Source organism: Pinus tabuliformis, chromosome 6 (genome assembly GCF_031772625.1).
Source record: "Pinus tabuliformis cultivar Carrire ecotype Pingquan chromosome 6, CPIR1, whole genome shotgun sequence".
Lineage (NCBI taxonomy): Eukaryota > Viridiplantae > Streptophyta > Pinopsida > Pinales > Pinaceae > Pinus > Pinus tabuliformis.
The window spans coordinates 417,738,742-417,751,647 of record NC_142292.1 but is presented as its reverse complement, the minus strand read 5'-3'; the positions used below and the strand labels follow the sequence as shown (position 1 = coordinate 417,751,647).

Sequence of the window (12,906 nt, the reverse complement as noted above, 5' to 3'; positions counted from 1 at the left end):
CTCTTGGGTCATTTCAGTAAACCACTAAACTTAGGGTTTTAACCTCTCAACACTTTAGAATAAATAATTAGTTTGTTTTAGGTCCTAAACTCACTGCTTTGGGTAAATTGCCCAACCAACCACTTTTGGTGGGTATCCTTCTCAGAAATACCTTCCGAACTACCCATAATGTAACACTCCCTCTTAGTGAGGAAGGTATTTCCTTCACGTTTCGAGCTCAATGACTTTCCTTGCATACCCATGATTGTCCTCGCATGAGTCATGACTTTGCTTGCGTAGCCATACCCATTCTCACAAGTGCTACGTCTTCTCTGTACTAGGCCTAGTTTTGTCTTACATGGTGCATGATTGTCCTCGCATGCAACATGACTTTTCTTTGCACAACCATGAATGTTCTTGCATGGTCCATGACTCTCCTTGCATGGTTTGAAAGCTCCTCTATCTCGCTTGAACTTGAAGATTCAGACTTCCATAGGGCAGCTAACAATCCTTTGTAGTCTCCCTCTGAAGCTAGACTCCCTCTGATCCTACACAACCTTCACTAGCTCACTTTGCTTCCTGTGCACACTCTGATCCACATGCTCTTCAAAGTAGCCTCTGATACCATGTTGGATTTTCCTTAGGTCCTAGATCTGGTCTATGGCTAATCATGCACATAAACGCACTAGGAACCCTCAACTTACAAGCACTTTGCATAGTGGAATTCTACAACAGCGAATTCTATAAAGTACACAGAGATATTGAGCCCAAAGCTTGATTTTTTCATTAATCCATCAATAAAAGAATCACGAAGCTCTCGTACCAGGGATTATGGCCCTTTTAGATCACTAGCATAGCTAGTATACTAGTATAGAAAATATACATAGTATTACAAAAGATTAGGTCTTGAGGTAAGATCCATTTGATCCTCAATTTTCCCACAAAACACAAAGATAAACAACCTCACTTGCTTAAGAAACCCTTCTCCTTCAACCCTTTTAGTCCTCTTTATCTGCTGTTCTGGTTGTCCTTTGCCATCAAAACATACAGAGATTTGCTCCATTAAACATCTGTCACGCAAAATTGCTCATAGTGGCCTTTGTTCATTTAACACATTGCATATCAGCACTCAAAACACCAACTAATCACAGTGGCTTTGTCCTTTAAACTCACTGCATATTAGCCTCGAAAACATGTCATTTGTGAACAAACTTCAGGATATACAGGGATCACTTGCTGACCAAACTATGGCCAACATATAGATCTCAATTCAACCTTTTCTCGTCCTTTGTTGCTTTAGCTAGTCACCAAATTACCCTTCCTTGGTTTGTTCCTTGTGTTCTGCACAACCAATCTGGGCAATTTGGCCACCATTTGAAAAAGCTACAAACTCTCCTTTATCCATCTCAAACACATGGCCACCATATCAGTCTTTCCAGCCATTGATACTCTTGAAATCTGCCTTAATTAGGACTTTGGGTTTTAGTACAGATCTTTGCTACACGCTTTAGCTTCAAATTTACTCCTCAGCTCATCTTAGATGCCCCTTGGCCCTCTTGATTAGAGTCTCGACTCCTCTGTTTTGGTAACATCTGGCCATACTTGGCCTTAACCACCATGTAGTCACTTAGATTTGCCCCTTAGATCATTAGTTCCAACCCTAATTGGGCATGGTTAACCTTCTTAGCAGTCCTATTCTTGGCCTGCTGTCTGTAGCTTATTAAGTTCTCAGCCTAACCCACAGATCCTTCCTCCTGCCCTCGACCCCTTGACCTAAACCTCGTCTTACAAATCTAAGTCCTGTAGGTCTTGACCCTTAAGCTGCCTCAGATCAGGTCTTTTATGTCTGAGGTAGGCCCTTTCATGCTACAGAACGAACCCTTTACAGGCTGCGACTAACACCTAATCTCTATTGTGGTCTGCTTTTGTTCTCAACCACAGATAAGATTATCACCATGGCTGTGTCTACGTCCATTTTTCCTCAGCACAAAAATTCCTTTCCTTCCTGATTAGTGCACAAAAGGCACATGGTCATCCTTCAACAAAGATCCTCAGCCTCCTTCATGGACAGAACTTAGCCCTATCCTAGGGAACCCTTGCACAAGAGAAGTCACATCTCTCTCGCACATCAAGCCTCTCCTTTGGCTCCTCTATTTATTCTTTCTCTACGGTCATTTTAGGAAACCACTAGAACTTAGGGTTTTAGCTTCTCAACCCTTTAGAATAAATAATTAGTTCCTTTTAGGTCCTACACCCACCGCCTTGGTTCCAAAACCCCATCTTTGGGTAAATTGCCCAACCAACCTCTTTTGGTGTGTATCCTTCTTGGAAATAACTTTCGTGCTTCCCAAATCTAATAATTTCCACCCTTTGGTCCAAATTTTAGTATTTATAGTGTTTACTGGTTTATTTTGTATTGTTGAGATCAAATTTTGTTCTTGTTAGTATTTTGGACTTTTGAGTTGCACTCATAAACCCCATCACTTATGTGAAGAAATAAACATGAATCTAATCCACTGACTTTACGAACATATATATTTTGGCAAGGGTGCTGTTAGTGCAATCTAGTTTATGGAATGGATCAAAATGTATGATGTATCCATTGTAAACATTTTGAGCTTATGTTTCGAGGCCTTGGATTACCTCCATGCACCCTACTTTTTTTCTTGAGGGGCACTTGTTAATATTAATTCTTTTGATTGTTCAATCATTTCTCTCATCACTGCCTCCATATGCAGTGTTCCATGACTCTTCCTGGTCAGAGTCTAGGGGTTTTCAGTCAATTACAGGTAGACATAATACTCATGCTAATGATATTTTGTTTTGCTGTTAAATGTAGGGTCATAAGCAAATGCATAGTGTATTACCGTCTTGTAGGAAGTCACGTTCAAGTGGCTCTCTATTCCACCTTGTTAAAATTGGCAACTAGGACCAAACTCCATGTGGATTACCTTATTTATCGCTGCTGATATTTTTCCTAGATTCCTCTCATCGAGAGGTGTAGGATTGATCTAAATGATCATCCGATTCCGATAAGTATTTATGAACATATGAATTTATTTTGATTATGGACAAATTGTCAAGGTCGGCCAACAAACTTATGTAGGCTCAGAAGTCCAACAGTCATGTCTATTGAACCTCAACATTTTGCATATAAATATAAGGAGAATTCTCCTCATTTGGACACTTCACTCACACACCTCTCTCTCTCTCCTGTGCAGAAAAGAGCCTCTCTCTCTCTCTCTCACGCGTCGCTGAAAGGAAAATGCCCTAGGGCAAAGAAGACGCAGAAATTAGGACAGCAAGTCATCTTTGACCAGCATTGACCAAACGTTGACCTCCCAGAAGTGTGGATTGGGTGTGGTTGCCTCTCCTAGGCAGGCCGCAATTTTTGGTATGAAAATCGAGGTGATCTGACCTCTAGTTTGACCGGTATTGACTGCCCTAGTTTAGGGCTGCAGTTGACTTCAGAAATCTGCAAATTGACTAAACTTTTGGGGCTATTCAAGGGTTGTTTCTTCAGGCTGTTCGTGGACAAGTTGACCGGAAATTGACCAAGTATTTTAGAGGTCAATTTCAGCTAGTTTGACCAAATTTGACTTTGCTGATCTAGGGTTTGCTGTTGCTGATATAAAATTACAGAATTCAGATTTTGTAATATTTCTCTTTGGTGAACTATTGAAGATAAAAGAATATTTCATCAAAGGGTTTTCCCGAATTGGGGTTTGTCCCTGGCTAGCTGCCACATCTTGTGTCTCTTGTCTTGGCTTGTTTTTGGTTGATCATTTAATGTTCTATTTGCACTTTACTTAATGTATATGTGATTGCTAATCTGTGGCTAATAAGAAGAAAAATAAGTAAATTTCTCTAAGCATAGAACATACCATAATTTAACATGGTATCAGAGTTGAGGTGAAGACAAAGCCCAAGCAAAAGCAAGAGAAATCACCGAAGAGAAGGATTGGCAGGCAGTCTTAAAACATGGGGTCCTCAACACACTTCCCTGCTGAAGACAAATTCCATGAGAAGTCTGACTACCACGGATGGAAGATGTCTCTCGATCTAACATTAGAAGAACCGGAAGTATTGGACCATGTGAGAGGTGGAATTGTTGAGTCTCCATCAAATGCATCCGCTACTGCTAGGAACAAATGGACCAAGGGAGAAGTCAAAGCAAGGAAGATCATCCGGGATTCTATTGACAAACACTTGGTGGCCTATGTTTTCGAGCTGAACACCTCTAAGGAAATCTACGATAGACTGGTGAATTTATTTGAAGTTAGTGATGCAAATCAAGTCTTGTTTCTTAGAAATAAGCTGAAGGAAATTAAGAAGGGCAAAGATGAAAGTATGCAAGCATATTTCTTAAGGATCACCGAGATCAAAAACGATCTCCTATCTATTGGGGAAGTAATTCCTGCCAGGGAAATGACACTCACAACTCTTGGAGGACTACCATCTGAATGATATATATTCAGGACTACTCTTCTCAACAATAATGTAATTCCTGGATTTGAGGAATTAATGGCGAGATGCATTCAAAAAGAAACAAGGATGGAAGAGCAAGAAATGCCCATACTTAAAGGTCATCCCGCTGCATTTTCTTCTCATGCTAAAAGAAGAAACAATTTCGGGGCTAAATTCAAAGAAAAGGCTGGACCAAAGGGTGGAAGAAAAGGAAGATGTTACAATTTCAATAAAATGGGTCACTATGCAAGGGAGTGCCTTGATAAAAGGCACTCACACCGGAACGATGATCAAAATCCCTCTCATGGCAATCAAAGGAATGGTAGGTCAAATGGCAAAGGTAAAAGAAGTGCCAGAAATCAAGGAAGAAGACAACCATTCAAGAAGGCAAGAAATTCCAGGTATGAATCTAACACTGTTAACAATAAGCAAGATGAATATTATCTACCAGCAACTCTATCTACCTCTGCTCCCCTGGACTCGCTGGGAAATTGGCTTATTGATAGTGGTGCCTCAAGGCACTCCACTGGGTACAAAGAAGCTCTCTATAATCTGATAGAGAAGGAAACCAACCTGGAAATTGTTCTTGGAGATAATTCAAAATATCCCGTGAAAGGCGTAGGAAATGTCACTCTTCAATTGAATCAGGGTAATACGATCTACTTACAAGATGTATTATATGTACCTGATCTAAAAAAGAACCTGGTGTCCATTTCGGCAATGGAAGACAAAGGCTACAAGGTGGCCTTCAGCGATGGCATGGTACATGTATGGAAAAAGAATATTAAAGATGCCTTCAATCTTGGGTTTCGAGTTGATTCATTATATCAGGTCGGAGGAAGTCCGCTAGGTGTCATGTCTTGTGACACATCTCTTTAGTCCGAACTATGGCATCAGAGATTTGCTCACCTTCATTATAAAGCTCTACCTGATGTGAGACAAATGGTGATAGGGATGCTCGAATTCTGAGTAGAGCAAGAAGGTGTATGTCCAGGGTGTGTCGAAGGAAAGCTCAAAAGGGGACCATTCCCCTCAAGCCAAAGCAAGACATCTGATATATTGCAGTTGGTTCTCTTAGACATATTTGTTATGATGCCTGTGAACTCCTTGGGAGCATATTTATATTACCTCACTTTTACAGATGATTATTCTCACAAGACTTGGATATACTTCTTGAAAAGGAAGGATGAAGTGTTCTCCTGGTTTCGACATTTCAAAGCCTTGATTGAGAATCAAACCGAAAACAAGATCAAGACCTTAAGGACTGATAATGGGACTGAATATGAATCCAATGAGTTTCATGACTTTTGTAAAGAGGCTGGCATTAAGAGGGAGACTACTACACCATATACTCCTGAGCAGAATGGTGTGGCAGAAAGGAAGAATTGTACAATTGTGGAATCTGTCTGTGCTATGCTCCATGATCAAAGACTTCCGAAGTTTCTATGGGCCGAAGTTGCAAATACCGCCGTATATGTACAAAACCGATGCCCTCATCAAGCATTGGGTTCCAAGACTCCCGAAGAAATGTTCACCGGTAAGAAACCTGACATATCTCATTTTAGAATTTTTGGAAGCCTTGTATATTTTCATGTGCTGCAAGAGAAAAGGAATAAATTGGGTGCATCTGGAAAGAAAGGAATCTTCGTGGGCTATAGCGAAAATACTAAGGGCTATAGAATCTATGTAGCTGGTCAAAGGGAAGTCGAGATTAGTCATGATGTCACCTTTGATGAAGATATGGCTCTTAGCAAGGTAGACAATCTTACTACTTTAAGGGGATCTAAAGAAGCTGACACCGGGGAATCTAAGGAAAAGGAAGATGAGACGATGCCTGATGTGGAAGAACCTATGGATCCTATTGATCCTGCTCCACAAGAGCCTTCCTCTTCTAGGAAGAGGCCTTCATGGCTTAGGGGGACACTTGATGATGCTGAAGGACACATTGCACCCCGAGGAACCTTCCGTGAAAGTAAGAAGCCGAACAGGTATCAGGGATACCTGACCATCATGAGCACGATCATCCAAAATGAGCCTTCATCATTCACAGATGTCGTGAAGCATCAAGTATGGAAGGATGCTATGATTGAGGAATATGAGTCCATTATGAAAAACGATGTTTGGGATGTGGTCCCCAGACCCCAGGACAAAGCTGTTGTCACTTCAAAATGGCTTTACAAGATAAAGCATGCAGTTGATGGAAGTGTGGAAAAGTATAAGGCTCGTTTTGTTGCTTGTGGCTTCTCCCAGAAGGAGGGTATAGACTATGACGAAATAGTTGCACCTGTTGCTCGATATACCACCATCTGCTCAATCATAGCCTTCGCTGCTTCGCAATGATGGAACCTACATCAGATGGATGTCAAGACTGCGTTCTTACATGGTTCGATCAAAGAGGAGGTCTATGTGGAGCAACTCGAAGGATTTGAGATTTGTGATCGAGAATCTCATGTGTGCAGGTTGAAGAAGGCCCTCTATGGGCTAAAGCAAGCACCCCGAGCATGGTATGAGAGGATCCATAGCTACTTGATGAAGCTGGGATTCACTAGGAGTGAAGCCGACCCTAACCTTTACTTTAAGGTTATAGATGACAAGCCTCTCATACTGGTGCTATATGTTGACGACCTCTTTATAACAGGTGCAGACCCTCTCATTCACAAATGTAAGAGGGAGCTGGCTTCTGAGTTCGAGATGAAAGACCTAGGACTCATGCACTATTTCCTAGGATTGGAAGTTTGGTAGAAACCAGGGGAGATTTTCCTATCTTAAGGAAAATATGTGGTGAAGATATTGGAAAGATTCGGCATGGTGGACTGCAAGCCCGTAACTACCCCGATGGAGCTTGACTTCAAGAAGTTAAGCAGTAGCAATGTTTTAAAACTCCGACTCCGACTCCGACTCGGCCGAGGATCGACTCCGACTCCGACTCCGAAACGGTAATGACTCGGCCGGCTCGATTTCAATGACTCGGTCGTTGTAAAAAATACATTAAATATTTATTTTTTTTATTAAAAAACATAATTTTAAATATTTTAAACATAATTTTAAAGATTTTCATTCATGTTTCCAAACACACAGCATTATAATATAGATGGAAGACAACATATGATCAAAGTAGGCTCATGAACCAATCCACTATATCAAAATGGTACCCAATGGCAATACATAGTCGGTGACCTCCAGAGATGTGTCCCTTCAATCAAGCAACAAATTGTGTATAAATAGAGACCTTGACCTTGTCACCTTTACAACTGAGGGAAAACAAACTGGCAAGCTGAAAGTGGTGGCCATGTGTTTGAATTTTCCACATAAAGCTATGCATCCTGTATGTTTGAATGCTAGTTAGATTGTAGGGTCAGCATTTACCATCTCTAAACTTCTGGTCTCAAAACGAACCACCTCTCCTCCCTTGGTTTTTCATTTTCTCCCTGGGATTTCCATCTGATTATATAAGGTGCAACACACCTTTCAACTTTGATCTTGTGCCTACACTAGGTATGTGGAAAAGGGGTTGAATGACAGTACAATTAAAGAAATGATAACACAATGAAGTGGGGTGAAAGCGCGATAAATAGATCCAACTAACATGTTTTTCATAAAGTTTTAATGACTTTTGGGTTTTGGGAAATATCTATTGCTTTGACAACCCTTTTCACATGCCAAATTGGAAATGTGGGCATATAGAAAGGAAATTAGGTCAAACTAACTTAAATTTTGTCTGATTGGTTATGTTGGACATATATCAATGCATTACATAAAAACCCTTATCTTTCAAAATATCTCAGACATAGAACAATAACACGCGGGCATTTTCACAACAATTACGCAACAAACACACATACATTCATTTACTGGGCAATGTCTGGTCAGTTTTCTAAGAAAATATATGGCTAGAGAGTAGATTTCCTACCTTAGACAACATGAAAACTTGAAAACTGCATTAAACATTTGAAAAAATACCAAAAAAATGAATTTTTTTTATGTTTTTACGCTGCCCAGCCGTCCCCTTGTGACTCGGCCGAGTCATATCGGACCCGGCCGGGTTGACCGAGTCACACATGACTCGGTCAACCGGACCGGTTACTTGGCCGGGTCAGTCCTCAGGCTATTGAAACGGTTCGACTCGGCCGAGTCGGTTTCGAAACGGCCGGTTTGTAAAACAGTGAGCAGTAGTGCTACTGGACCTGTTTTACGAAATGCTACTGAGTATCGTCAACTCGTCGGAGCATTAATGTTCTTGGTGAACTCCCGTCCGAATATATGCTTTGTAGTCAACACTTTGAGTCAACATATGGTTGATCCTCAGCACTCACATTGGATTGGTGCCAAGAATTTGTTGAGAAATCTTCGTGGCACAATCACTCATGGGTTGAGAATCGAGATACACTGTCGGAGATGTGAGACTACTTGGGTATACTGATGCTGATTGGGCAGGCAGTGTGGTGGACCGAAAGAGCACTTCAGGGTGCTGTTTCTTTTTGGGATCTGCCTCGATATCCTGGATGAGCAGGAAGTAGAAGTCGGTGGCTTTGAGCACCCCCGAGGCAGAGTACATTACTGCTAGCATGGCCTCCTGTGAGGCAGTCTTGTTGCAAAAGCTCTTCAGTGAGCTGTTTGGATTTACATTGGATGCCACCGTGATCCTGTGTGACAACCAGAATGGGATTCATTTATCAAAGAATCCTATATTCCATGATCGCTCCAAGCATATCGATATCAGGTACCACGATATTCGAGTTATGGTGCAACTGGGAGCTATAAGGCTCCAACATATCAGTACAGACGAACAGGTCGCTGACATTTTGACAAAGCCCCTGGGAAAGGTCAAATTCTTGACTTTCCAAGAACGACTTGGAGTCGTTTTGAGACCCTCTTATGAGGGTCAAGTATGATGTATTGAGCTCTGGGAGCTCCAGGGGGGTGCGGGGTACTTCTTGGAGCAACATGTGACCACAGGGCGACTCACCATCCCCTGGTGGTGCAGTATGTATAGGGTAAAAGGTTCAACCTTCCCCTATGACACCTCGTGGTGACTGTGGAACAGGATGATTAGTTCTCCTGTGGGCCAACATGATTCGTTCTCCATGGCGGCTGTGGAACAGGATGATTAGTTCTCCGTGGCATCCACTGGATAGGATGATTCGTTCTCCTGTGGACATGATGATTAGTTCTCCTGTCAGGCATCCTACCCATGCAGTCTGGGACTCATGGGAAGTACCTCTCATCTGATCAATGAGAAGGGAAATGAGGATAGGGACCAATGTAGTTATATCAATGGATGCATCGTTGTATCTACCGTACTCCCTATGCTAGGATGACCTCCATTGATCTGGGATCAGTGAGAGTGGTACACACTCTGAGACTGACTTTGGGTTAGTGGAGGATGGTATGATACATCCTCGATCATTTCTTCTTCTTCATAGTTCGAGCAAAGTAGAGCAGAGCAGAGTGGGGTCAAGCTGTACAGGACAGTGCATTTGATGGATGGATAGCAGTGACGGTCTGACAAATTGCAGATGAAGTTCTCCCTAGTTGAGAGGGAGTGTTAAAATTGGCAACTAGGGCCAAACTCCATGTGGGTCACCTTATTTATGGCTGCTGATATTTTTCCTAGATTCCTCTTGTCGAGAGGTGTAGGATTGATCTAAAGATCATCCTATTCCGATAAATATTTATGAAGATATGAATTTATTTTGATTATGGATAAATTGTCAAGGTCGGCCAACAAACTTATGTAGGCTCAGAAGCCCAACAGTCATGTCTATTCAACCTTAGCGTTTTGCATATAAATACAAGGAGCATTCTCCTCGTGTGGACACTTCACTCACACACACACATCTCTCTCTCTCTCTCCTATGCAGAAAAGAGCCTCTCTCTCTCTCACACATGGCTGAAAGGAAGACGTCCCAGGGCAAAGAAGACGCAGAAATTAGGACAGCAAGTCATCTTTGACCAGCGTTGACTAAGCGTTGACCTCCCAGAAGTACGGATTGGGTGTGGTTGCCTCTCCTAGGCAAGCCACAATTTTTGGCATGAAAATCGAGGTGATCTGACCTCTGGTTTGACCGTATTGACTCCCTAGTTTAGGGCTGTAGTTGACTTCAAAAATCTGCAAATTGACTGAACTTTTGGGGCTGTTTCTTCAGGCTGTTCGAGGACAAGTTGACCGGAAATTGACCAAGTATTTTAGATGTCAATTTCAGCTAGTTTGACCAAATTTGACTTTGCTGATCTAGGGTTTGCTGTTGCTGATATAAAATTACAGAATTCAGATTTTGTACTATTTCTCTTTGCTGAACTATTGAAGATAAAAGAAGATTTGATCAAAGGGTTTCCCCGAATTGGGGTTTGTCCCTGGCTAGCTGCCACATCTTGTGTCTCTTGTCTTGGCTTGTTTTTGGTTGATCATTTAATGTTCTATCTGCACTTTACTTAATGTATATGTGATTGCTAATCTGTGGCTAATAAGAAGAAAAATAAGTAAATTGCTCTAAGCATAGAACATACCATAATTTAACACACCCTTATTGGTGCTTAGAATGAGTAATTTTTTTGTAGACGCACCCAATATGTCTCACAAAGAGATACCGACAAACATTGGTACAAACTTTGAATTAAGTCTGTCAAAATATTTATCTTAAAGGAGACACGTCTCTTTTTGGTTAATAAGTATAAAGAGTGCAATGCTGTTCTTGCGTTAAGGGATATTAGTTACATGATAGGGATGATAATAGTGTAAAGTTTATTGAATGATTATTCATTATGGTATGAATATTTCTTTATTTTATCTGACGTCTTCCATTTTGTATTCCTAGGGCTATTTTTAAATATTATTTATCTACTACCGAGTTTAAAGGCCTCTATGCAGCTTAATTTCAAGTTTAAGAAAAAGATTCTTGCAATCCAAGAAAATGTTTGCCTATCTAATGATTTGGATCCATCTTTAATTCATAGGACTTTTGAATTTTCTCTAATTTGATGTTGTATATTGTGCATTTACCGCTTTATGTTTCACTCAAGTCCTGTACTTCTGTTGCAGATTGCACGGAATATTACAACCAATGAGATGGCAAACTCTGCTCGCTACAGTTATCTCAAATCTCCTGATGGACATTTTCAGAACCCTTATGATTCTGGGTTTCGAAGGAATTGTACAAATTTCCTCATTCATGGGTATAATGATGATACTGATATTGCTCGAAAATCACTGACACAAAATGGACTTTGAAGTGCTCAGATGATTCAGCATTTGGGGCTCATCTAGTTCTGCAAACAAAGGTGAAACATCAAAGTCAAATTTCAGATGCTGTCAACTCTGGAGAATCTCAAGTCTCTTTTCACTCCAAGTTCGACAAACATCATAAATTGACATGGTCTGTCCCAGACCTTGAAGTTAGGATGCGATACTGCTATTCTGCACAGAGCATAAATCTGACAGTCGCACATTACAAGATTCATAATATTCAAATGTGTGGGAAAAGTTAATAGCTTGTATATACGATAATTGTCCTGTTTATGTTTGCTCTCCTCTTGAGTAATCTGATTATTTTTTCACTTGAAACAGATCCGAGAGTTAATATGATTTGACAGGTCACAGGGGATTCTTATAATGAACATAAATTGTGAAATGGTTAAGAGTCTTGCTATACAGTGTCCTAGCGTTCAAGATTAACAAAATTTATTTGCCTTTAAAAGCATTTTTTCACAGGCATGCCATGCTTGAACTGGTTGAGCTCAACCTATATAGAATTGTGATCTCCTTGTGTTCTTCTGTTCTGTCGCACGACATACATATTTTTTCCGGAAAATTTTCCCTTCCAAGTTGAAAATTTTGAATATGACGAGAAGGTGATAGCTACTTTCATTTTCTACGGGCCAGCTACACTCCGAGGCTATGCTATTTAAATTAAAATGCTCTTGATGTTTGGAGTCTGGACTCTGCATTTAGTTCTGTTGCGAGTGTCCACGTAGGAATTTCTTTGGGAAAGTAATTTTGTGTTTGTGATGAAATGCACTAACAAGTTTTGATGATGACTTGCTGAATCAGGTCTTGGAAAAGGCATGTCTTATGATTATCATGTCATTACGATTCTAATTGACTGTCAGTTTATCTAACTTCAGTATTTTTCTCCAGCCACTTGGGCAGTAGCTCTTCATGTAAAAGTAGATAAACTGTCAGTATTCTTCTCCAGCCACTTGGGCAGTAGCTCTTCATGTAAAAGTCTCAAATCCAAAAAAACAAATATGATTCCTACTAGTTCACAACTGTTTCCATTGCCTTGAATCAATGTGCAGTCTATTCCTGGCTACGGGGGATTGGGAGTGACTGGTGCATTGGAAGTGACTGATTAAGGACACATTTAAGCCATGATTGTATACATTGGACCAACTAAATTGATATTCATCTACCAAGATTTAAAGCATTAGGGAATAATGGTTGATTAGCATGTTTCAAATCGT

The 12,906-nt window shown here is 40.8% G+C and overlaps 1 protein-coding gene across 1 annotated transcript in view; it reads left to right on the top strand.

Moving 5' to 3' along the window:
- LOC149259078 (protein S-acyltransferase 24-like) overlaps window positions 1-12,151 on the top strand; it is a 234,661-nt gene extending 222,510 nt beyond the window's left edge. The window contains exon 13 of the mRNA XM_089417297.1: window positions 11,486-12,151. Within this exon, the coding sequence (XP_089273423.1) occupies window positions 11,486-11,674 (189 nt within the window). The 3' untranslated portion in view covers window positions 11,675-12,151. The remainder of the gene's footprint in view (window positions 1-11,485) is intronic.
- Window positions 12,152-12,906: the final 755 nt, after the last annotated feature.